This window comes from Varanus komodoensis, unplaced genomic scaffold (assembly GCF_004798865.1).
Source record: "Varanus komodoensis strain SLA01 unplaced genomic scaffold, ASM479886v1 scaffold5, whole genome shotgun sequence".
Lineage (NCBI taxonomy): Eukaryota > Metazoa > Chordata > Lepidosauria > Squamata > Varanidae > Varanus > Varanus komodoensis.
Genome location: NW_025336087.1, coordinates 9,936,819 through 9,964,451, shown reverse-complemented (window position 1 = coordinate 9,964,451; position 27,633 = coordinate 9,936,819). Strand labels below are relative to the sequence as shown.

General features: G+C 38.1%; 1 protein-coding gene, 1 long non-coding RNA gene and 1 other non-coding gene across 4 annotated transcripts in view; all 3 read right to left on the bottom strand.

Annotated features, from left to right (window-relative positions):
* The window catches only part of PIK3R1 (phosphoinositide-3-kinase regulatory subunit 1), a 63,592-nt gene that overhangs the window by 29,062 nt on the left and 6,897 nt on the right, over positions 1-27,633 (bottom strand). For both annotated transcript variants that reach the window (XM_044445833.1, XM_044445832.1), the window contains exon 2: positions 26,290-27,024. In XM_044445833.1, coding sequence (XP_044301768.1) covers positions 26,290-26,623 — 334 coding nt within the window. In that variant the 5' untranslated portion in view covers positions 26,624-27,024. The remainder of the gene's footprint in view (positions 1-26,289; positions 27,025-27,633) is intronic.
* LOC123031689 lies at positions 5,757-5,880 on the bottom strand. The gene has a single exon (XR_006416371.1). It is a non-coding gene; the product is annotated as a U6atac minor spliceosomal RNA (small nuclear RNA).
* Positions 11,372-23,505, bottom strand: LOC123031203. Its single transcript, XR_006416239.1, has 3 exons — positions 23,480-23,505; positions 19,572-19,619; positions 11,372-12,005 (listed from the first exon to the last, which is right to left on the bottom strand). It is a non-coding gene; the product is annotated as an uncharacterized LOC123031203 (long non-coding RNA).

Here is a 27,633-nt window from a genome sequence, read left to right as displayed (position 1 = left end):
CCAGAAATATCTTGCCTTATTTGTATATACATTCACAATATATAAGTCAGTGTTAAATCAATGTATGTATGACCAACTGCCCCTTTCTTATGCATACCTGACTGTATACATGTAGTTTATCTACAAGGAACTGTGAAGCAGTTCAACTGTCTGTGAAGCAGTTCTGAGAAGGACAAAGATAGAACAAAAGATACAACTGAAAGTATTGATGCACTATCTTGTTTCTCCTACTCCCTCTAGTGTTTTCAATAAGTAAATCAAACTAAAGCATTTTCTGTATTCCTTTGTGCACAGCTTTGCTGCTTTATATCAGAAACAAGCCAGGGATGGTGAACTGTGACTAGCAATCTGCTATGTAGAATCCCATGTCTCCTTTGCAACTAAAGCCATTTCAATGGCATTTCCCTTCAGATATCTGTTCCTTTTCCAGAACTTCAAGATTGAGTTATCTGAATTATCACTGAAAATGAAAGTGTCCTAAAAAGATAATATCTGACCACACAATTAAAAATGAACAGACTCAAGGCAGTGGCCACCTCTGCCAACTGTGCCTAGGTGACTTCTCTGGCTTTCAGCCATGGGTTTTACATATACATGTACAGGTGGACCTAATTTTAACTGCTAAATATCTGGGCAAGCCCAGTTTGGGAAAAGCACAGCAGCAATGGACTAATATGATGTTTTATATAAAAAAGAATATTTCCACAAATATATACAACTGCACTGCAGTTCTGGAACGCTTATAAGAATTCAGCTATTTTAAAAGAGCAGCTTCTCTCTTCTTTCCAAATATTCTCTGGTTAAGAAAACAAGGCAAATTAGTTAGAAATAGTCCTACAATCAATTGGGTTTGCTATATAAAAATAACTCTGAAAGCTTCAGTGTATTGCTATCTTATGCACATTTACTCAGAAGTAAATCCAATTTTCAATGAGACTTCCTTCCAAGTAAAAGCACACAGCATTGCATCCTTAATCTGTTAGAAAAAATGGTTCAGATCATTTTGATTATCTAAATTATCCTTCCCTGGTTAATTATGAAAAAAAAATTAAATTTGTTAATAAAAGTTCTTACAAAATCTGCAAATTACAACCTTAGATCAAGCATTCTCTTCTCTCACAGAAAGTTGGGTGTACCTCTTCAGCAAAGATGCTAATTCCTATATTTCTATCCATCATCTAAAATCATAAGATGGATACTTTTTGTTCCAGAACTTTTTTACCTAGATGCAAAATTAACACATTAACTTAATTAATTTAACTCAAGTTGTATAATTAACTGAATTTAAAAAACAAAAACCTGAATGGCAACCCTGATTATTTCACTTTTTGAAATCATACTTCTATCTCACGGAATTTAACATTCAGATTAACTTTGTGATTTTTTATTTAAATGGAAAACTTAACAATTCTAGTTAAATTCTTTAACTGATGAAAATTAAAAGCACTTAAAATGCAATGTGAAAAAATGATGAATGAACAAACATCAAACTGACACAACCTCACAGAACGTCATTCTAAAATACTATTTTAACAGTAGGTGTCTTTTTTAAATAGAACTTTTCCAGCAGCTAGTTGTCCTGTCATGCTACATTCTTATATTAAATCCCCATACCATTATACTGCACTTGGTATTTTCAGCAATAAACTTTCCACCTTTGGCACAAAACTGAAAATTACAGTCATCTAAAGTAAAAAAAGGGCCTTAGGAAACATTTGTCTGCCAAACTAAACACTTTCTAATGTTCTTAGAACTAAATGCCATTTTACAAGTCTTATATAGAAAGAGGCCAGGTTTGTTCATTGTGCTTTTAATTTTTAAAACAATGATATGCTACAGCAACAGAGTGGAATAAAATTCAGTATTCCAGCTACCAAAGCCAAGATAAGCTCTGAATATGGATTAGATGTAACAGAATAGAACATGGAACACATCAGAAGGATTACAACCTGAAATGACCCCCCCCCCAGCATGCAATTTTTAACAAATGCACAGAAATAATGAAACATGATAAGCAACCAGTACCTGACTTTAAAATGATCTTCTGCTTTGAAGTGTGTTGTAAAACAGCATAGATGTTTGAAAACCCAAGTCCGTTTTTAAGAATCCGGGCAACTTTGCAGATGCCTTTGCTACAATCCAGTATCAGCCTTTCTCTTAAAGCAATCATTTTACTTTTCACATAAAACCAAATGTATTATTCAGGTTTTATTTTATATTCCACTCTCTCCAAAATTTACAAGCTACTGGAAGTATCTTAAAGATATTTCACTAGTCATTAAGCATTTCTGCCAGGTTAAAGTAGGCTTCTGATGACATGTCAGAAATCTTGGATTTTCCACTGGTTCTATTTTTACCTTGCTACTGTGATAACCAATCAGATGGAACACAAGTTGGGATTCCCTCCAATCCAAGTGCTCTTCCCTTTCACTAATACAGACAGGCCTGAACAGCATTTAGCAACAGCAACGTGTGGGAGCTGACAACATACCTTGCAACTAAGTACTGCCAACATAGCTACAAACTGCAAGATGAAACCGGCACACAGCTGCACCTTTTGGAGGAGTTCTCAGTAAAAAGAGATTTTCAGAGTTATTACCTGGCACAGGCCTATGGAAAGTTAAAGCTGGAAGATTAGCCCTGAAGTGTCTGAGCCAAACCTTTCATTACTGCTAGAGGAAGCATGAAAGTGGATAGAACAAAAATTATAACCTAACCTGCCCTTTAAAATGTAATATGATACACTATGAAAAAGGGACTAATTTACTAGACGATATATAGAAGGTGACTATGGTCTAATATTACGATTTAAATTCTAACTTTTCTCCTAGGTTTTAAGAGACCCTCTCTCGCATAACAAGTGTATTGAGACCTTGGTGTATGGGTAATAATTATCCCGTATCTGCTTTGCAGGAATAGCGTTCCATCACAGTTGCTTTCATACCAAAACGTAAAAATGCATCAAGTGCCGCTAGTTGTAACCTGTCTGTAGCCAGCAGGGCTTGCATTGCCAAAGTGTCTCACAGAGCAAGGTACTTTTCGATTGGAGAGGGCTTACAGTGTTTTACTCTTTCAGAGCGAAGGAGAGAGACCGTGTGCAAGAAACCAATGAAAGCTTGCTGGGACTCCAAGAGATCTCAGCGGATATGGCCAGAATTCCAATGGGGATTTCTCTGGGACTGCTTTCTCTGGGACAAAAGTATGTGGCTTGCATGACACAACTGTGGGTAACCAGTCATGGTGGGTGGTTGTGACATTTGGAACCAAGTGTGGCTTCTGCTGGTTCTTTTTTTTTAATGAACAGACCACCCCTGGGAACCCATGGCTTAGTCTTGTTTTATCTGAAATCAGCAGGGCCACTTTGTCATGGACTGTGGGCAACAGTTGCAGAACCACTCAGCAAAGAAGCAAAAAACCCCAAAGCTGCTTGCTTGTTGCAATTTCACCATTAACTATTCATTCAACAGTGCTGAAATAGCACTTTGGCAGGACCATCATCCATTCCCCAGCATTTTTTTCTTGGGACAATTGGGATCATATTTTTAAAATTATTGCATCAGTAGTTTACATGTGCTAGCATGTTCTTCCAGCTATCCAGTATGTGTATTCTTGCTTTGTTAATTTCCTTGTCTGTTTCAGCTTTCAAAGGGAGCAGTTCTGGTAAGTAGTAAGTAAATGGTATTTCCAGAAGAAACTGTTACTCAGGTTTCAAAATATTTTAACCAGTGATATACAAAGAAATATCCCTTAAAATACATCTCCAATACAACAAAGCAAGAAAATCTAATACAAATCAAAATACTGGCAAGGTGGAAAATGAACCTGACCTCAGGGACAGAACCAATCCTTTGTAAAATGCATCTCCCCAGTAGTGAGTTGCTAGCTCTAAGTCAGCAATTTGCAATAATGAGGCACTGGAATTCTTTATTAAATTTTAATTATTATAACAAGTGCTGCAAATTGCATGTCAACTCTCAAGTCAACATATAGCAAACCGTGCTGTCCTCTCTTAGAAAGAAGCAATATTGTCTGTGAGGTAGGGAGGAGTTTTGTACATGATGTTCTATCAGATTAAGCTTTAGTAACTTTATAAATTATGAGCTGTCAACCACTTTTTCATCTGCTATAGAATATACTTCTTGGAAATGGGAGCTATAAATAAAACAACAGATGTTTTTTATTGGCTCCAATTGGAACTTTTTTTTAAAAAAAAGCATGCCTGCCGTTAAAGTGGCTGTTATATTCTATTTCCCCTATGGGTTGCTGTTAAAGTAAATCTTATATAAAAAATGGACACTTTTTTCAAGCAACCTTCTTTTTTTTAAAGAACACGTTCATTATAAAGTTAATATTCTTAATGATACAATCTGAGTAATCTGGGTAGGTGAGGCGGTGGAGTAATAATTCAAAGAACCTTTGGGTTATGGGGCTGCATAGAAGTATTATGAAATAATAAATAAATAAATGGGATTGTAAGCTCTTCAGGACAGAAAACTCTTGTTTTTGTTTAAGTTGCTGTGTAGAACACCATGTATATGATTTTCAGAAAAGAATAGCCATGCTAGTTAGCTGCAGCAAGAGTTACACGGGATGGGACTTGACTTGCACATTTATTGGTAATTAGATGCCTGAAGTGTTAACCTCAAATTTGCATATTTAAATACCAATGCTGTAGCCTGGAAGAAAGATGAAAGCTACAGTTATAGGTGGGGACTGAAATGCAAAAAGTACAGACAGTGCTGATCACTGCAACAGATGCCATCCATAAAATGCTGTTGGGTGATAATGCAGAGATAATTGCACTGATGAGACAATTTGCATATGATAATTCAAACCAGAGGAAATAAATGTTAAATTGCTTGATGAAGTGCACTTCAGCAATTTCATACTGATCTCTCTTTGAAATTCTTTTGTTCTGCCATGGCCATCTTGGGGAGCAATCCTATTGCCTATTTTATCTCAGTACTTGGATTCTGAAGGCCAAGCCTCCCCAGAAGGACAAAAGAACTGTGTTGGAGACCTCTTCAGAAAAAGCAGGGGCAGCCACAGGAGGCAGCTGAGGCCAACCACTTCTGCTGATCCCTTTCAACATTTCAGCTCCTCCCCGCTTTACCTACACAGCCAAAAATGTCCATCTAGATGAAAGTGAGGGCACAGACCCCAGCAGAAATTGCTACTGCCACTCCTCAGTCAGGGCACAGGATGCAGGTAAGCCTTCAGGTTTGGAAGTCTATGTTCATCAAGGGTATGAGTGATAGGAACATGCCCTTCAGGTTACAAAGTGTCTTTGGAGTTTGAAATGCTCCCCTGCTGCTTTCTAAACATTTCCATTCCTCCCAAATTCATTTTTTTAAATTCTTCTAAGTATCTCACACAGGAACATAAGCAGGTGTATGAACCTATGATGTTGTGTGTGGCATTATGAGGTTCCATAATAGTGTTCCAGACAATTTTGTTTCCCCTTTCTCTGCACCCCAAAAATGTGTATATATCGGCCACTTCATGCAGGCAAAAATATGTTTTCTACTCAGACGCTCAGTTGTGCATGGGTACAACAGCACTCTAAAGAAGAATAGGACATTGTAAAAAATGTTAACATTATTCATTCTTGTTTGATTGGCAAATATATGAACACACAATATTAGCTATCATGGCAGGGTGCATGACCTATGGCTTGCAAAAGCCAAAATCAGCATATTGTCCTAGCACGGAAATCGTTGCCCGAAACATTGTGTACTACAAGGAGAATAATTTTTAAAAATCAGTAACTTCATATTGTACCAATGTGCACATAGTACTATATGTGGCCATGTAGTACTATCGCCTTTTTCTCTCCCCCTAACAAGGGGGATGCTCAAATTCTCTGATTTCTTACAAAAAGTCCTTCCACATTTAATTTTCACCGTAATCTTGAAATAGATTTATTTCCTTAATTTATATCCTTTCTTGCTTCCAAGAAGCTCTCATTCGCACTGTTATTTTCATTTTATCCTCACAACTGTATTGTAAGGTAGGTTAGGTTAAAACAGGGATGCAGAACTGCAGGCGTAGGAGTGAAATCCTGAGGGCTCCAGCCCATTTTCCGCTGTCTGCCCTATTTTTTCCAACCACCAATTGCTTGGTAGTTTCCCAGTTTTCGTGCAGTTTTTTCCCATTCTAAATTGCTGCAATTCCAGCAATTGCTCCTTTTGCTTTTTAATATCTAACACCAATTGAGCATAAAATGAGCTCTGCATCTGAAACTCTATGAAGACTAACCTGTTATTATTTTTTGTATATTGTCAGGAAAGAGCAAGTTCCAGGTAACATTGGTAAGTCTTTGTTATTAAGCGGAAAAATATTTTTTCTAAGAATGGATAGCACTAACAACAGGATTTTAGAAAACTCATTAGAGATTGTCAGTGCCAAAATTAAAGTTCAAAAAGTACTTAGTGGTATACTTTGATGGTATACCACTAAGGAAAAATTGTAAGCAGCAACACCTATGAGAAAAAAAGAAATACAGGAGTCTAGTTATCTCATGACTGTGCAGATTGCTTTGAGGCTACTCCACGCCTTGGGGCGTCAGAATTTTCCACCAGTGCCTCCTGAATGAATCACCTACTCAGCAGTAGGTCATTATGTTATGTGAAGTGCAATGCTTCAGAGATCTCCTTTAAGCTTCTACTTATTCCTTAATTATAATGAAGAATTTTGGTATTGACTTTAAGATTACTATCCCAACTTTTTGACCTTGCCTAGTCCTGTGGGAGAATCATATATAGTCCCTGACTATTCATTATTTTGAGCAGAAATGAAAAGCATTTTGACTTCTCTGGTGACTGTGCAAGCATAAAATATTTCTCCTCTACAAGAAAAGAGACTGAGAAGTAACATTTTGCCTTTTAAATCTGAGGAGTTGGTTTGGAAGTAGACTATTTGCTCCATCAGTATTCTCTGGAGAATATATAGATACAAATGGTTTGATTGAATAAAGTGGGAACTCATTAGTCATGTTGTGCAACAAATGTAAATTAGGGAGAAAATCCCACAATTACATTTCAATACTTTATTCAGAAAATCAAACTACTAGTATAAATACCTTCTCCACTTCCTTGCATAAGAAACCCATGACTCTTCATGTGGAAATCCTGAAATTTGACAGTGTAAATCCATAGCTCCTCTGGATGTAACAAAGGCAGCTTATTCATGTGCAAATTCACTCACAAATTGTAATGGATGGACATTGTATTATATCTGAACAATGCAGTGTCAAGTGTTAATGCTGTTAAGGAGAATAAAATAAATCTATGTAAATGCATCAGTGGGTTAATTAAAACATGAGTATCTGGAACATACTTTATAAGCAATTAACATCCAATTTCTCATAACAACCCACAGATTTGTAGGTTTTCTGTGGCATCCAAACTTGGGCTGGTTCATAGGTTAAGATACTCAATTAACACTATATTTGTTGGCCTAGAGTGGCCCACTCCATCCTTCTTACCCTCCCTTTTTCAATCAGTCTGCTAAAGGCCAAGTAATCTGGTTGCTGGCATGACTATGCAGATGACCTGGCTTTGGTCATCTTGAGGCCAAGTGTCTCCACCTAGTAGACCTAGTAAATAGTAAACTACCAGGGCTGAAACTTCTAGAATTCATCTCATAGTTAGCAATGCATGATCATGAGACAGCCAGCAGACAAAAAAAATAAAATAAAATAAAAAATAAAACAGAGTCTTCTGAAACCCCCACTTAGGCAAGTACCCAGAGGAGGGCTTTCTCTGCGGTGGTGCCCCGCCTATGGAATGTGCTCCCCAGAGAGGTTCGCCTGGTGCCGTTGCTATATGTTTCTTGGCGCCAGGTTAAGACCTTTTTATTTCAGCAATATTTCAATAAGTTTTAATATCATGACTTATATGTTTTATTGCAGCCAGTGTGGGTTTATAATTTTATCTATGTTATATTTTATTGTATTTTATCTATGTGAGCCATCCTGAGGCTTTCGCAACAGGATGGCATATAAATACTTTAAATAAATTCATCTGATTAACAGGAAGTGATTTTTAAAGTGTTGTTTCCCAGCTAAGTTTTGTGGCTCTCCCCTTCTAAAAGCCCAATGCATTGTTTTTGAGGATAACTGAAGGGAGTACCACTTCCAGGACCCAGAAGTATACTCTGTACATGATTTTTGTCTGTTAATCAGATAAATTATCATACTGAGTTTGTGTATGCATTTACAACAAGCTGTATGCAGAGCATGTACTGCCACTATTTTGAGTATGCAATCTCCACATGGTGGCAGTTGTGTCATGGAACCTGGAGAGCATGGCTAAACATTCCTTGCATGACCCTAAAACAGACCTATGGATCATTCCCTTCTGAAGGTGCCCCCTCCTCAGGAAACAAGAAGGGTGGAGACAAGAAGGGCCTTTTCAAGAGCGGCACCCTAACTTTGGAATGAGCTCTTCAGAGAAGTTCACCTGGCACCCTCTTTATATTCTTTTCAGTGCTGGGCAAATACCTTTTAATTTTTCTGGTATATTTATTCATTTAAAACATTTTTATGCCGCCCCCATCGCAACAAAGCCTCGGGGTGGCTCACAATAGAAACAAAATACATAAATAAATAACAATATAACAATAAAAAAATATTTAAAAACCTCCGGTGCATCTTGGCTAAGAATTTAAAATCCTATAAATGCAAATAATTTAACAATTAAAATAAGTTTTAAATAAGAAGGTCTTAGCCTGGCGCCGAAAAACAAATAACGACGGCGCCAGGTGGACCTCTCCGGGGAGCACATTCCATAGATGGGGCGCCACTGCAGAGAAAGCCCTCCTCCGGGTACTCACCCTCCTAATATCATTCACAGAGGGTTCCTGGAGAAGGGCATCTGTTGCTGATCTCAATTAACAATTTTAATTGTTAATCTGGTTTTAACGTTCTGTATAATATAGAATGTGGTATGCCTTTTATGTAATCCTTGATTTTGTTAAGATGTGTGTGCTTTTTATTGTTATTTATTGTTTATTAAGTGTCTGGTATTGTGTTTTAAAAATGTTTCATAGTTTTTTACATGCTGTTATTGTCTGTAACCTGGCCAGGGAGCCATGTGGATAATGGGGTGGGCTAAAAATCAAATGAAGAGGATGCAGGGATTTAGCCCCACATAAGCTATATTCGCTCTGTTTGCATGGCACCACATCAGTGGTGAGTGGGGATAGCAACTCAAAATGGTGGTAGCATGTGTCTTTCATGTACTGCAGCTTCGCCACTCAGTCATGTCATGCAAGCAGTCCATTTTTCTGAAGGAACTTCTCCTCCCATATGTACCTTCTTGTAGCCTTAGGTTACCTTCAAGAAGGTGAGTGTCCTCACTTGTGGCATTCTCTTGGAACCCCAGGAGGTTCACCTGGTGTCTGTGCTGTTATGTTTTATGGCTGTCGCATTTTTGATACTTATTTTCTCTACTTGCTGTTTCTACGGTTTGCTGTTAGTTTTATGGAATCAACTGGATAGACTAAAATCTAATGACTAATAATACTAATCCTATTAAGAACAAAATTTCCAGTCTTTTCAGAAGAGCTAAGTCAGGTATTTTTTTAAAAGGTGATCCAGAAATTTGTTTTATAAAGCATATTATTCCCAAGTTCTGAAAGACTTCGGACCAATACAATAAATTAGAACCACATTTAATCCAACTTTTCTCTAGTAACTATCTAGTTTCTTTACACAGTAACACTCCATATTTCAGTATTCCCCCTGTCCCCAATCCCATTAGGCTGTAATCTTACCAGCAGACAAGCTTTGGTTTTAGTAAGCTCTGCTGCCAACTAAAACAACAGTCTCCTGAGACAATTCAATTATGAAGCATATGCGTGTACTTGCACAAGCTTGCTCAACCCAATACAAATGGTTCCCCAATATTAACTGTTATGCAAATATACATTCACAACTATTAGGTATTAAAAATCCATTTACTGTGTTCCAGCCATCTCTCATTTGCCCTCTTCTTCTATGCTTCCTTAAATTTCATGATTTACCAAAGCAAGCAAGAAAAGTCAAGTTATACAAACTGTATTTTAGCTTTACCTGACCTGGTGCTCTCCAGATGTTTTAAACTACAGAATTCTTGGCTGTTGCCATGCTGACTGGGGCTGATATCCTGCCCTGCTAGTTGAAGTCCAAAGCTTCTGGAGGTACCACATTTGGGGAAGTCTGCTGTACACAGAGTAAGACCCAGGGAAAAGGACCACACATCCAGCCCAAGTCAGTCTTTTATTTTTTCTAAATATACTGTATGTTTTCAGCTGCTTGTATATTGCTTTAATAGAAAATACAGAAATGTTATTTTGAAAAAAAAAGTTGCAAAAGCTTCATCTGTTGTTTTTCTGGCAGTAGTTCCCAATGCTGAAGAGACATTCAACTTGAAAAGAAGCAGCATTGTACTTTCACAGTGGGAATACTGCAGTAAACACACCAAATAAAGATGTGACTGTGCACAGCGGCAACTGCAAATTTAAAATGCATACCAGTCCCAAGACTGCTTTATATGCTATACAGTGACAAATGTGAATGAGACTACAATTCATTTTGATTGTTTATTGTATATATGTGGCATAATTCTGTGGAAAGGTGCTGGAGCATGGGCTAGTTCTACAACTAACAGCTTCCAGTGGCATTGGTTCGGACTGAATATTACTCAACAGGTTTCAGGGCCAATTAAGGGACAAAACCAGCCTTTGTCACTCTAGTAGATGACCCACAGGGAACGAATGGGGGGAATGCAACCCTATTGGTTTTGAATGGACCTCTCAGTGGCTCTCAACACTGAGACCATAGTATCCTTCTAGAGCATTAACCTGAACTGGGTTTGAGAGACATAGTCTGAAAGTGGTTCCAGTCCTTCCTTGGGAGCTCCCAAAAGACAGTGCAGCAAAACTATTGTTCCTCCTCTGCTCATGATCATGGGTTTCCATCTGATCCCTCACCCATATGCAACCACCAGAGGAAGTCAGCAGGAGGTTTGAGCTCAGCCACTGAGAACTCCTCTGAGGCTGCATGTACTAACTCCAGGATGGTCATTTACTTTAGAGAGGACCCTTTTCTATTTGAAAGGCTACCTCAGTCAATTTCAGTTTAAAGATAAAGAACCATAAGAAAGAAGAGCAGAATTCTCATAGTTGCTCATCAACAGTTAGCATCTGGACCACAGAATATGGAGGCATACAAGTCACCTTGTCATTGTTTGGCATGTTGATTGTATTTCTGTTTAAACTGTTTAAACTACAGACCCTCCCTCCCTCCCTCCCTCCCTCTCTCTCTCTCTCTCTCACACACACACACACAGCATTGAAAGTATGAGTAAGTATGGATTATCACTGTTTCATGGGCTATTGCTGTAATGTGGGTTTTAGTGTGGTTTTGTGAACCACACTAACAAACTGTGGCTTGTTAACCATGAACAATTCATAAAGAGAATCCATGGTTTGCTGTTAGGTAGGATAGTTTTGGTTAACAAATCACAGTCTGTTAGTGTGGTTAGTTTCACACAACGGCTCACATAACTGCATACTTCACACCTGATTTATTTTGAATTCAATATTCATGTTGAACTACAGATTATCAAGTGAAAAGCAGTTATTAGGATAAGTAAAATACAGGAAGGAAAATGGGACATGTATATGAGTGAGTTAATATTGTAATGAATAGTATTGAATGGTTAACTGATAAAGCCAACTGTACTACATGTTACACAGTATTAACAGAAGAGACAAGTGGTATCTAATGGTGGAAGGAGTAAGTATTGATACTTGGATTTCTTTTCAAAGCCTACTAAAAATATATGGCTAATACAGTTGCAGACCACTAAGATACTCTGTTTTCAGACAAGGTTCCTAATAAACAGGTTAAAGAGCCAATCCCAGATCATCTTTATAGGTCCAGTCTTTTTTTTTTCCATTCAAGTCAGTGATGGATTTAGCTGATGGCTTTGGTAGGCAGAAGATAAGTTAGTTCCTTCCTATGCTACAAATAAATACTCAAAAACAGCAACATACAGTTTAAAACTTCTTTCGATTTCTATTATTGTTGTTAAAGTATTTTGATGGTTATCATTTAGGTGAGGGAGGTTGTTTCTCTCTCCATATTTTTTTTAAAAAAGGACAATATGTTTTGTTTAAACCTCTCGATACAGACATTCAATGACAAACCCTGCACAGAAGACAAATAAGAATACTTTTAATGTCTGTTCTATTTGGTTCCTTCTTTTACCTAAATATAATAAAAATGGTACATGTGTGTCTTGGAGGAAACATCTGGAGAGAAAAAACAAAAACAGTCTATAACAGTCTTCCCCTTTTCATGTTGGTAAGACAACTTGGAGTGATGTCTGTTGATGAAAATTCTGACGATTCAGAGTTATTTGCAGAATCATTTAAGATTTTTTAAATTGTGTAACCATGAACAAAACAGCCACTTAAATATATGCCTGGTTTCATTTGTCTGGGTAACTCAGGATCCAGGATTTTTAAAAATGGGCAAATTCAACATATTTAGCATTTTTTCACAGCAAGGAGTATGATGCAAAACATAGTGCAAGTGCACAGTCTTGATTCAGAATCAGGAAAAATATGATAATGTTTACATTTATAGTAAGCAAGTTTCAGTAAAGCTTAAAAACAGCAGTACAAATAGGGTAAGAATGTTCTGCCATCATGCTAGAAAATTTTTACACAAGATGGTTCTCTTTTAGAACTTCTAAAATGAAGTGAGACAGATAACTGAGTAAACAAAATTTGTGGACTGTAGCTTTTATGAACTATTTAAAATAGAGTTCCAATGTGTTCAAGCACACAAAAGCTGCCAGTCTGCCTCCCACCACGCACCTAATTTCTCAGGGGGCAAAAAGAGCACCATCTCCTTCAAACTGTAGTGGTTCCCTGCCTGCTCATGTAGAGGCTATTTTTAGACAGCAGGGGCAAACAGGCAAGCGAGCATCCTCAAGCCTCAGACCAGCTGTGAGGTGCTCAGAAGCTAAGTGGGGAGCATGTCTTTCTAGGCACTGTCAGGAAGCAGCAGCAGAGGCAGGGGCTGTCTGTGGCAACAATGAGAAAGCACATGCATGCAGACTACACAGCACCCCCACAGATGTCAGCAGTGCATATTTGAAGTCACTAGCCAGTCAGCAACTGCATGCATGCTTGGAAGTTGCAGAGCATAAGCAGTCTTGCTCCCTCAAACGGCCCTGCAGAGATGACCACAGTTCCCACTAGCAGACTGTCTTACTGGTCAACACTGACCTGTTGAAAAGTGTCCTGTGTTGTCAAATAAATCTTAAAAAAGAAAGATTGCAACATCTTCAGCAACACTGCACTAACTGAAAGGCACATTTCCCTGTGAACTCTGTAGAGTGAATATAGATAGGTGCCAGCTTATTACAAACAGGAATCTTAAAAAGCTCTGTGGCACATGGTGTGATCATCACCAACACACTTGCTGTATATCCCAATGTGAGATACTTGGTTATGAAAACCTGACAGTGCATGTTGGAGCTGCAAATTATTCAGATTAAAGTGGCCTGTGACTGTCAGAAAAAAAATCTGCCCTAAAGAAGCACCTGCAAAAAAAGAGAACTGGTGGCTATTACACATTTAAAAAAAGAAAGAAAATACAGCTTTTACTTTGTAAAAAGTATCACTATGCAGGATCACTGTACTTGAGGAGACCCCTTTTTGGATGCACAAAGGCCCTTCAAATAAAGGTTAGATTTTATTTTTTAAGTCAACAAGCAATTTACCATTGTGTTACTGAATATGCATTCCTCAACACTTTCTCCTACTAACAGACAAGGCTCTGCAGCCCCCAGAGAGGTCAAGTCTTAGAACAGGCTTATGCCAGGAAAAACCCTCAATAATGCTTTTCATTAAAAATGCTTATGTAGGCCAAATATTATTCTGGGTCTGGAACAGCTGACTAGATCTGAATTGGCAAGAATTCCATTGCAATGTACATTCAATCTACCAGCCACCATTTCTGAACTTCTTCTCAAAGGAAAAAAAATGAACCTATAAAGCAAGGAAAAAGAACAAGGAACATGTTCTACTCCTGTTGCTGCATCTTTCAGGAATGAATCCCATCATTCTGTGCATATCATTGAATAAAGCATTACTTTTTTTCATTTGCCCAAGCTCTACGACCAATCATTTCCTGAAGAGAAAATTTACTGTCAAAATATTTTTTTAAATGATAGCTATCTTTTTCCTGAACTAAGTAACTCAAACTTCTTAAGCAATGCTTGATAACGCTTGCTATATACCAGTAATGGAGAACCTTTGAGAGACCGAGTGCCCAAACTGCAACTCAGAATCCACTTATTTATCGCAAAGTGCCAACACTGCAATAAAACCTGAGTTTGCTGACCACCAGCACAAGGGAGCAATGTTCCACTGACCACCAGCTTTTCGCCAGCCCTGAAAAAGGAGTCTGAGTGTATTTCCTACCTTTTGCTAAAATCACAACGGGTTGTGCAGACTCGAACCGGTGACCTTTCCATCAACCGGTCCAGTAGCACAGCAGTTTAAACCACTGCACCACCTGCATCCTGCTAAAATTACAGTCCATGCAAATCCCTGGCAGCTCACTGACCGGCCATGCAAAAGCTTGGTGAGTTGCGGCTAATGAGTGCTGGAGTTGCCTGGTGCCCTTAATTTTTCCGAATATGCGCATGGCTGCTGGTGTGGTCCCATGCCAACAGAGGGCTCTGCCTGCCCCTTTGGGCACACATGCCATAGGTTTGCCATCACTGCTATATACCCTTTCACGTCTTCTCTTTTGCCTTCTCCCTTGTTTTCTCACTGCCACAGTCCAATAAAGAGGTGACGCCAACAAGCTTTACTACAGCACCAGAATCTCCTTTCATCAGCCGTTTCAACCAATCAGGACACTTGTCACGATGTATGTGAAACAGGGAATGCTTGTCTTTGTGAGCATCATTTTAAATTTGCTCAAGCTGAGTTCGATCTGCTGTTACATTGTATCATAATAAAATCTGGAAGGATCCTTTCATAGTTCTTTGGTTTAAATAAAAACATGGGCAAAATGTTTCAGCTTAAAGACTGATTAAGATACAAACCTGCTGAGTGGCTTTAAGCACTAGTCTCTCATCAGTAATAGAGTAATAACAATACTGGCCTGCCCTATAAGATTTTGCTAAGGATTGTGAAGATGGAAAGGTGTAGCTAAGTCCCACTGACTGCAGTAAATCTTATTCATAGGTAATAGCACACAGGACAGCAGTCTTTGTATTTCTACAATATTTCTTTCCTTCCCAGCACTTCCCAAAAATGATCCAAAATTAAATGCTTTCAGATATCATTATTTTCAATTGTGAACTTAAGACCTCCTTAGATCCTTTTCACTGAAAATAACTGGACTCAGAACTGCCTAACTACCAGGAATAAAGTACAATGTACTGTCATGAACATCTTGGTGTCGTAAACGTACATTTTACTAACAGTAATTTTAATGGCATTTAAGTTTGTAAGTGTACAGTGATAACAAAGAGTTATGAAAATGGAGTGAGAATAAAGGAGATGCACAACTATACTGAACACTCAGGAAATAAAGCATTGGAGAACATAAGAAAAGCATGTCGGATCAGATCAAAGTTCCATCTAGTCCAGCACTCAGTATTCATGGTGGCAAATCAACTGCCCACAGGGGTGCCCATGGGTGCAAGACCTCCTCCTGCCCAAGCTCCTAAGCAAATGATGCATGCAGGCATGCCACTTCTGGTAGGGAGGCAGCACATGGCCCGCAAGGCCAGTAGCCAATGATAGCCTCCTCCTTAATAAATCTGTCCAATCCCTTTTAAATCCATCCAGATGGGTGGCTATCACCACTTCCTCTGGCAGCAAGAAGTGGAGCACAAAAGTGAGTCTATATTCTCACTCTATGTGGCCATACTCTATGTGAAGAAAGCATAATAAAAAATAACCTGTCCAGTTGAAGCAGATCTCTTCCTACAGAACAGGTCCTCAAACTTTATGAATAGGGGGCCAGTTGAAAGGTGTCAGTGATGGGCGCGGGATGCCAAGGCGGTGTGGGCTGGGGTGGGGGGTGCGCACATGCGCACACAGAAAGGTAGGGGCATGCATGCGCAGAGATCATTTTCTCCCGAGTCCAAAACGATCTCCCTGCGAGCAAGCCGGCGCCTTGCTGGGAGATCCTTTTCTCCGAGCGAGTCCAAAACGATCTCCTTGCGAGCAAGCTGGCACCTCGCTGCACGCGTGACGAGCTATGGTGGGCCGGATGAATGGGCATGGCGGGCTAGATCCAGCCCGTGGGCCCTAGTCTGAGGACCCATGCTATAGAACAATCCACACATACACAGTATGTTAAAAAAAAGACTGACTTGCAACAGGTCATTTTCTAAAGCTCTGACAGATGATGTGTTAGGACAAGGTTTGTGGCTGTAAAAATGCTTTGTGTGAAAATGCAAGATTATTGCATAAGGATGGATATAGAAGGACTGAAACAGAATTTGTGTTCTATCCACAGAGGAATACTTACCAAATATTTTCTAGACCTAGATATTAAAATGCCTGTTTTCTAAAAACAAGCCATTACTATTTATTGTAATGATACAGCTGTCCCAAATGGAGTCAATAAAAACAAACTATAATTTCTGCAGGTCTGTTTCACTTTAAAAAAAAAAAAACCATTTTCCTAAGTATTGTTGCTTAAACAATTACTGGCTTGAAATCATTAACACAATGATGTCAATATCACAGATTTAGAGAATTCTGAGAACTGATGAGCTATGTGTTTTGCTTTTTCAGATGCTGGATCTTATCCTTCAGTCATTTTCTGAACACTCTGGAGTAACTTCAAAGAGATAAGTGGCTATCAGAAATAAAATAGGCACCAATATTATACAACATTCATAGAAATATGAAATATCAGTAGCATTGATAAGACTACAAAGATTTTTACAGACTTTTAAATTACACTAATTTGTGGTGGGATTTTTAAAGGAATTTAATGAATTTCTTAAAGAAGAAAAATTCCAGTATACTCATTATCAAACTATACATGGCATTAAATGCATAGCATAGACTGACCCTGTCCTCCTTTCTCTAGGGATACTAACCTAGATCATGACCACCATGTGCAAGGAAGACAGGCTGCTCAAGACAAGAGATATTTTGGGAGACAAACTCCTGCACAGGCAATCGTCTGGACAATTCTCAACAATGCCTGGCTCAGAATAAGGAGCCAATCAAAGCCAGGCATCTGGTGGTGCCAGTAGCTAGAGAAGGGCGCAAACAGCTGTGGAAGGCATAAGGAGTGGCAGGCAGATGGATGATGCAGTGGGGATGAAGTGAGGGACAAGCAATGACAGGGAGGGCAAAGAGAGGAAGAGGGGGGCCTTTAACACCTTATGCCTTATTACTCCCAGTTCCTCAAGTGACTGCATATTAAACTGCAGATTTATAGGTTAATACACAACACTGACAGAGGAGTCCCTTAATCCATTACTGGCCATACCACTGCCCCACATGCTGGCACTGCTAGATCACTGTTTGAGACAAGAACCCAAACAATGCTTTTCTGAATATCAGCTTCTCTTTGGCAAATGTACAATCCCTTGCATTACTATAGATCTGAGCTGTAGCATTCCTCTTGTAAGCAACCTGACTTTTTACACAAGGGAAGAGCAGTCTTTCATAGGAGGCCTTTACTTCTGGATACAGATCAGCACAAGTTCTCCCTGCACCAGCAACATTTGAATCGGATTATTAGTTTCCAAGTACTATCAGATTTCTACTCTTAAAGGTATCCTTTGAGATAGTTATAACAAAGGCCAGTTCTGACTTTGAATAATAGGAAACACATGGAAGATAATGGGTTGGGTGGCTTAGAAATGTTGACTGTAGAAGTGAATGCAATTTTGACTATGTTACTGTTTGCAACAAAAAGCAAATCTGGTGGTGCTGTTCACCTGCTTGCTATTCATCCTGAGACTTCAGATGAAGTTCAGTTAACAGCTAAGCAGCTTTTGTATTAACCGCAGCAGTAATTACTTTTGTATTCAGAAACTGAAGACAGACTCACATTTTGAGACAATAGTACCTTGGGATTTGCCACTGGAAATTCAGGTTTGGGGTTTACAGCTAAACTAGAAGTACCTTGGGAAAGGCACACTCCCAAACTCTACTGACAGTACTGAATACATGGGAGTCATTTGTGGGTGATGACCTGTAAGTTGAATGAGAATCTTAAACTACATTTAGCCGTGCATACTTTTCCAGAAACAAATCCCATTGAAATAAATAGGGCTTACTTTTGACTTGGTTCGTATAGAATTATGCTGAAAATGTGCTTTACAAACTTTTCAGCAATCCCTCACATATCACCTACTGAAAAACATTAGAAAGATTTGTGTAGCACATAAAATTAATATGGGTCACTTTTTGTTTTGTTCACTATAAGTAAATCAAACAACATGGCAATCAATGTGAATTAATGCAGGGCTTCAGAAAGCTTCCTGGAACCCATATCACTGGCTATATTCAAACAATAAAAAGTAGAGAAAGTTCACAGCCTTCTCAGTAGTGGTGCCTCGATTGTGGAATATGCTCCCCAGAGAGGTTCATCTGGTGCCCACTCTTTATTCTTTCTGGCACTAGACCATATAGATCTAGATTTAATTAAATTTTAATCAAGTACTGAAAATTGTTTTGATGTTTTTATTATTTGCAAACCTTCTAGATATTTTCTATGGAAATATAGATTGCACAGAATTTTTAAATAAATAAATTATCCTTCCATTTTTTAAAATAAAAGTCTGGATTATAGATGTACAGAAATGCTGCAAACCCAGTAGCTCCTTCAAGTTAACATCACAATAAATTCCTCAGAATACATAAGCTATAACTATTCTTAAATCACAGCATAACTGTCCCTTCATTCCATGCTATTAAATTAATCTAATTCCTCAGCATTCAGCTTTCAGACTGATTTCATGGTACTTCATCATGGACAGAAGACTTTAAGCAAGATACACATGCAAAGCGTTTAACGGCCAGCTGCACTACAGACATCTGTGTTCTTTCACAAGGAAGTGGGTATCTCCAAAGGCATTAATCAAAGATTTAAGAGGGCATACTGGTACAGAATTTTCATTTTTTTCACAAGGACTTAGTAGCTGCAAACAGCCAGAAAAAATGTATTCCCTTATAAACCCAAATGGAATTCTAGCTTTTGCAAAGTAATAACAACTATTACTGCCAATTGAACATATATTCTGACTTTGTTTAGAAGATTATTTGGGGAAAAATACATATGATATGCAACATGCAATATGAATACAAGTAAGGGGTCCTAAATTATACAAGCTAACCAGTTTCTTTTAGTTTCTACAGGAGTTACCATGAATTAACTGGGCAGGATCCACTGGATACTAAAGCATTCATATGTACCAGTTTAAATCATGTTCCTTTCTAATCAAACTTTCATTCCATTTTATTATTTTTCAACCCATCCAATTGAGGTCTCAGATATTTCCAGTACTATGAGCATTTACCAGCAGGTGGAGTCAAACAACAGCTAGAGGAGCTCACCAGCATCACTACTGTAATAGAGAAAATAGTAGTATTTCTCATTATGGTAGTTGGAAAAGGCAATAGATTCCTTTCAAAAGTGTGTGTCTGTGTGTGTGCGGAGAGAGAGAGAAAGAGGGAGAAAGAGAGAGCGCTAGTTATCAGAGTTCCTAATGCAATGTTAAATATTAAAGAAATACCAAAATAAACTGAAAATTTAGACCTGTTTAGTACATATTACTTTGGATAAATAATGAGAAACCACATGTTCTCTGTACAGTGCGTTTTAGGTATCCCCATCCTATCTCTCTTTACCCAGATTTTCACAATAAAAAAATGTAGTATATGTTTTATCTGATGCATCTAAGCAAGGAATGCAGTTCTGTGAAGCGCTAACCATACAGATAGTATTTCAAAGAAACTACTTAACACAGCAACAGAGTAAATTTCCATAACAGGCAAGGCATTTGAACATTGCTTCAATTATGTACTTAATTTCATCAATTAATTTCTTAGCTGCCTTTCAAGATCAACATTTTCACAAGGTAGCTTACAATGCAAAAATATTCAGTTAGGTGTAAGTTTAAAAACAACAAACCAGATGAAGCAGCAGCAAGTACAATACAACTGGTGTGAACTGCAGCAGCTGGTCTGCTAACTGGTGCACAGTACTGTGACCACGTCAGTTCTATATGGAAAAAGTGCACTGGTTATCATTTGTTTTCTGCATTTAGTTTAAGATGCTTGTCTTAACCTTTAAAGTAAGAGGGTACTCCCTCCAAGGTCTCAATATGGTTCCTCAACAGTGCTCTGGCCCTCCCACTACCTCTAAATTCCCCCTGCCTATAATCTTTAGTTCTTCTCCTCAGAGATCTTTATACAGATCAATGTTTCCCCTTCCATGCTAGCAGTAATGAAAAAGCAATCTATATCAGAATAATGCATGTGCAAACACATGTGTGCAGCTACTTCCTAAACTAGCACTGCATGTTTACCTTAGGGCCAAAAAGGTTATGCACACCTGCTTCAAGCAGCTTAGAACCTGGCTAGTTGAGGGATTAACTGTATTGTTATGAACCTATCTGGTTATTAAGAACTTCAGGAGAATCCCTTTTCAGGATACACCTGCTTACAGGAGTGCATTTGTTGAGTAGACATGAAAGGACTTCCAAACTGTGGGATGCGCCCCATTCAGAGCAAAGATTAGTCCCTGCTCTCAGCTTTCCAAAAAGAAGTTAAGAAAGATCTCTTTAATTTGGTCCTTTAAATAGCGGTAAACAAACTGGCACTTTCCAGATGCTTAAGGTAAACGCTCTCATAAATCCTGGACAATGCGGCCAATAGTTGAGGATGATGGGATTTGTCCAGTACATCCAGAGGGCATCAGGCTGCATTACAAGGTGGAAGATGAAGACACCAATGCATTTCTTTCAACAATACTGTATTTAAGAGCTTGTGGTTGTACCTCTTCAGTTTCCTCATGAGGAATAATGGCAGGAAAAGAAGGTTTCTGTGTATCTTTGCTGCCCTGTGGACTAGACACCTTCATATAAACATTATGAGGAATCCTTGTTCTCAAAAGACAGGTTCCAAGTTTTAAGATTTTCTCTAGTTTCACTAAACAGCACATTAAAAAAAATCAATGAACATGTTCTTTATATTTATTCATCAAGTTATACAGTAATATTAAAAAAGTATTCTATGGCCAATGTGTCACACCTTCACATTAACTTATCCTGTGAACTTTCTTCAGATATTAAGTTACAGGCAGTCCCTGAATTATGAATGTCAAAGTTACAAACAACCTGTATTTACAAACTGCTATAAAGCCTTTTAATTTAAAAAATGACTGCAGAAAATCATCATCACCATAGATAGAGAGGAAGCAAAAGGGCAGAGAGGGAGGCCTCCAAAGCATGCCTTCCTGGCAGCCTGTCTGAACAGGGAAATCTCTCTGGCATTTCCTTGCTGCAAAGAGGAGGCACTGGTAAGTTTGGGGGGTGGGGTGTCTAGAGATATTTGCAGTTTTCCTATTTTTACAAGGGTCCTGCACACCTAACCCTCCTGAATGTGGAGTGCCAACTATACGTGATCGCATACAAATTCAACTTACAAGATGAATTTCCATTTCCTCAGGAAGGCTAGTTGTTTGTAGCCCAGGGACTGCCTGTATTCACACAGTAATACAAGAGAAAATAATAGAGCTGAAGAGTAAACAAATTTGGTTAATCAAGAGCTTGGATGTTTCTATAGGTCTTAAAGAACAGCACACAATTCCCAGGTGCAAAGTTTCTTACAAATATGCTACAGAATGTGTTGCTGCTCCACTGTGGATGTTCTGTGCTTTACTTTCACTGACCACTCCTGTTATTATTTATACAGTTAGCCTTTTTCTCTTGAGGAATAAATCCCAGGGATGATTTGACCCTTTCGGCAGCAAGTTCCCAAATGCATTTTCCCTTCTGTACAAGGCAGAACATAAATGGGAAAAGGCCATGCACCATAGCTTTCATCTATGTTATCAAATGGAGCTAGGCTAAACCTTTTCAAATAATTATTTTAGAAATCCACACACAAAGTTGTTAGCTTATGGGAATACATTTAATGCCCACTGGATATCTTAGCAGTTATACTACGATATTTATGTGAAGAACAACAGAAGTGTCCTCTTTCTCAACCATTTGGCCTTACCAGCCCAGATATATGCATACAAGTTAATATCATACCAGTGAAAATAAGTACTGGAGGGGGCAACATATTCTTTTCTACCCCTGCAAAAAGCTGTTGAAATTGGAAGTGTACAAAGAACACTTGGTAAATACAAAATAGCAGTCACAATTTTCAGGAAATGTTTGTATTTTATTCAACAAGACCTTGTCCTGACTAATACATTATCAGAGCTCCTACTTCCTGCTGACTGCATCCCACATGGATCTGATAATGTCCAAGGTGGGCATCATCATGGATTGAGCAACTAATCTAGTTATTCCCAGCATAATCACCAGTGGAAGAAGTGATGTTGGAATTTGAAGCAATCACATGATTTCCCCAACTAAACCACTGCCAGGTTACTTACTTTGATCACACAGTCTATTTTTCTAGCTATGGCCAAAGCAGAAAGGATTCCAATAGTGCAGCATCATCACCAATCAGATAAAATAAAGCTATGTAAGCTGCCTTTGGTTTCTCACAAGAAAAAAAGGCAAGCTATAAAGTACTGGTCCTTAGTATCAAAATAATCTTAAAATGAGTACACACTCAGATATCATGAGAATCCCATTTGACCCAGGGCAGATAGCAATCAATGTTTTTAAAATAAAAAATGAATTTTTAAAATTTAGACCAGAATTTAATTTAAAAATTTAATTTAAATTGGATTTTTTAAATAAAATGCTTTCTGAGGAAATATCTAAAAATACATTTCTATTTAAAATATATTATAGTCCAAAAGTTATTCATAATGAAATAGGGATTAGTTTTTACTTATGTAGCATGAGGCTGTGCAACGTTTAAATTTTTTGGCAAGGGAATTCCATTAATCCATTCACAATGTCATGCTCTTCCAGATATTTCTGTAAAGTTATACAGCAATTTTTCTGTCTAGAAGATATTATCACAGATGCTTGGTTTTACAGATCTTGAAACCGTGAATTTGTGACTGCAGAGATCACATGCTTCTTCATAGCAAAAATGTTATAAAATAGACATACAGAGAAAAAAGACCTTAATCCCATTGTTCCTTTGCAAATCTAAGTACACAGAATCAACTCCTTACGTCTTAAGTGCTAAGTTTAAAAAAATTAATGAATAGAAGATTGTTGGAGTGGAATAGGTCTGCACAAGAAGCTAAGTGTGAGGAGGGAGGGGCAAGCAGCAAAAATGAAAGCAAAACCTTTTGAGCAGAATACTCCACAAGCCTTTGGGTCTTTCTGTGTATAGCCAAAGGTTCATCATATTATTATTTCCCTGGAGAAGAAAACTTATAATGGCAGCAGGTTGTAAAAGAGATCCAGCATGGAAATATTTTAATGAAGTTCTTTTACCTATGAGTAAGGCAGGTATGCATGCAAATTATGTAGAAACCCATAACTTAAATCACATCTGACTAGTGATTTAATTTGTGATTTAAATTAGATTTAAAATTCACCCTATACTTGACTATTTTTAATTTTCACTTACAGTCAGAAATATGGATATACACAAATAAATTTCTGTAATGTACTGAAACTCCATTTTTTAAAAAAAGAAAAAGTCTTGCAGCACTTTTAAAAACTAACATAGTCATTACAACATCATCTTTTGCAGTTTATAGCCAACCATCAAACAGGTGATGGTTTTCTATAATACACAGACATACTCTCTAAAGCTGAGTTAGAGCGTAAAGCAGCAAAGTCAAGAGGAAATATGATGCAAAGAGAAAAAAAATGTTATGGTTATGTTAAAGCTTAAATATATGTAAAATTTTTACAATGATCATGTGAAAATCAGTGCTAATCTCCTACCAGTATGTTAGTTTTTCAGGTGTCACCAGACTGTGGGTTTATCATGGCTACTACTCTGGAAATTATTACTCGCTTGGAATTTGCACAATTAGGTTGGGAGAACTAAAGCAAGTCTCAGGTTGATTTAATAAACACAAGTAAAAACCCAAGGGAGATGCATATAGCCACTGATAGTTATTTTTTGCCATTACTTTCAGAAACATCTTGTATCTATGAACACTGGCCTCCATGTCCTTTTTTCCAGGTTTGAGATGCTTCAAGTTTGATCCCACTCACATACATGATGTATGTATGTAATAAAATCCAACACTACTCAAGGACATGTTTGAATAAAAACTACATAGACAGTGCATATCCCTTGGGGTCCTCCCCAACTGTTCTCTTCTAAGTAATATTCAAGCAGGAAGAACTCACATTACAGATCTCATCCCAAAGGTACAAGTATTCACACACATGCTGCAGAAGTGTGGGAAGTTGCAGTGGGAAAGCAGCACCCACAGTGCAAGCAATGTGTGTGAGCATGGTTACAGTTCTGACTTATAATGAAATTCACAAAGGGCAGTGCCTTCAATGATGGACAAAAGGAACATTTGTTCTGTAAGAACACTTTAAAGTTATGTTTGCTCTTGTAACATGCTGTTATATGCAATCCCCCGCCAACATGTCCTTACTTTCCCTTCTACTGTGGGAGAGAGTTGCCTATTAATGCAGGTCTTTATGTGCAACTTACCGCCTCAGGGGGAGTCCATCTGGACATATTGCTCCCCAGGCAATATGTGTACAGATGTAAGCAATGTATATAGAGCTGTTTAACACAGTCATGTCTGGCAATTCATTTTCATTCTGTTCCACTACTTAACAAATGCCACTTTTCTATCATCCACTTTACTGTATCAGGTATTGAACATGTATCATTCATACTATAGAATCAGGGTGAGGAATAAGTGGAAGGTGAAGATAAACACTGTTACTGAGTAGTTGAAGTATAATTTGTTCAAGCAGAAGTGGTAAGGACTCATGTTAAGTGAAATTTCTTAAATAGCAACATTTGCTAGATTAACTACTTTTCTGGTAGTAAATGCATCAGGAAGCTTGATTGGAGACTGGAAATTGAGAATATCATGAATTCCTGCATGAGTATCAGACAGAGTTTTCTTACTTAAATGCGACATTGACCTCAGATATTAGTATACATCAGTAAAAAAATTTTTTTTGTACACATGTATTCAGTGAAAAACTACCTAAACATAACAAGCTGTAACCAGTATTGCCCATTCAGCAGCAGAATGGAAATCACCAGTGGAATAGATCCTCCTCTCCTCTGCAACTCCTTGTATGACCCCACCTGTTCTGCAGCCAATGGTGCAGACAAATAAGTACTATGTGGAAAAGGGAAACAGAAGCCCCTTTCTACTAATGGACGCAGGCTCCTGTGACATAAGATAGGGCTCAATATCATTCTTGGATATTGTTTTATTCTACTTTGGCACAGGAACTGGGGGAGGGAGGCAGGGGAGAAACAGATCGAGTCAGAAGGGATCTCCCTGGCTATCTAGTCTGACCCCCAGCTCCAGCTGGCTCCATTCATGGCATGCCTACCATGGTAAGAAGAAAGGTAATGACTTTACACAAGTGTGTTGACACTGACCTCAATGGGACAGTACTAGTATACATGCTATTATCTTTTGATTGATTCAATACACATTCACTCACATATTCTGGCTTCAAACATACCCTAATTAAATTTGCCTACCAACAGCAAATCAACTTTGAAGAAATTCTACATTTGAATGAATCTATGATTTTTTTAAATGCTGTGATTCCTTTTTAAATATCAAGATGTATAATCAGCATTTGCACATACACACAGCAATACTTGAGTATTTTTCTATTTAGCCACAAGTGGTAGTACCTATGATATACATGGTTACTACTACATTATAGGTGTTATTCAAATAGGCATCATTCATGTATATAGCTTGATTGCTATAACTGGAGAAGTTTATTTTTTCAGATATTCTCATGTCTAATTCTTTTCGAAACTTTAGATTAAGAGAAACTTGTTCATCTCCACTTGTCTAGCAGGAACCCCTGTGTGCTGTGAAGGATTATACTGATTTTCTCATGCATGGCAGAATTTTACAGAAGAAATCTTTTGATATTGAACCACAACTACTTGGTAAAAAGAGACAATACTAACCTGGCTGATCACTGTCTGTTCCTATTCTTGCAGGACTTGGTGCCATAGGAAGTGGTCGAACAGGACGAGGCTTTGGAGTTGGGGGAGAAATTTTTTTTCTTCCAATATATTCTACATAAGTTCCTGGAAAGTCCCCTCTTTCTCCAGTATTTTCATTATAACCATTCAACCAACCAATTTCCTCAGGTTTTGCTTCTTCTCCATCACTGAATCCAAGGGCGACTAAAGTACCTTTATTCACAGTTAAAATATCTCCCAAGTGCAAGTCAATGTCTTCTTCTCGTTCCTTTTTGTAATCATATAAAGCTCTGTACTGGTATCCTTCTGCACTCATTGTGGCAAATGTTTTAATTCAATTCTCTTAGTGAACAACAGCAACACAGTGCTACTCAGTTTTATTGTATATACAATAAAAGCAGTTCTAAACAGACTAAGTAATGTATCAGTTATGAGGACTGTAACCCAAATATGTAAAAAGCACCAGGGCCTGTGGTTATTCTGCTGATGTTGTATTTCTGTCTTGATATTTAATCAGTGAAAGTGCAAAAGAATGCACTTTTTATCAAGACGTAGACTTCCAGCTAGTTCCTTTTCAGATTTGTTTGGCACTTACAGGCACAGTTTTTCAAGATGGGTTGAATATTACTTCTTGCTGAACCTCCTTTTGATGTACTTGCCGAAAAACATTCCCTTGTCTTAAAACACTTGCGGTGAAGTTCTGCACACATACTTTACCTATGGGGGAAAAACATTCAGACACAAGATTAGTACAATTACTCCAATTCTAATTTAGGTCTCCAGTTATGGTAAAGCTTAGGTTTTAGAGGGTGGGCAAACAGTATCCTTCCAGAAGTTGCTGGATGACAAATCCCATCAAACCTCACCACTGGCCATACTGGCTCAGGCTAATGAGAGTTGAGTCCAAAAATATTTGGAGGGCTGCAGGTTGCCAAACCCTGTACTAGGGGAGCATTTCTCAAAAACAAGTGTGTTTTCACAAAGTTTGATTAAAGACTCAATAAAAATCTAATGTAAGCAAAAACTTTAGAGAGACAACCAGATAAATAAAAGATTCCCTTGCAGATGCAGAGGATGTTCCTGCACAGATGCTCCTTCTTCCTTACAATAGATAGGAGATGAGTGGACTGGTCTCAGTCTTCCAAGGATGCCCTGTATAGTGTTCTGCTCTGAAAATAAGGCCAAAGCATCTTTGTGGCCAAGAATGAGCTAAGTCATAACTGAGAAGCCATTCTAATTAATGAAAAAAAAATCTTAATGACCAAGCAACCTCTGTATCCATTTAGTTAATTACTGAACGAACTGGGTGGGACAGTAAACAGAGAA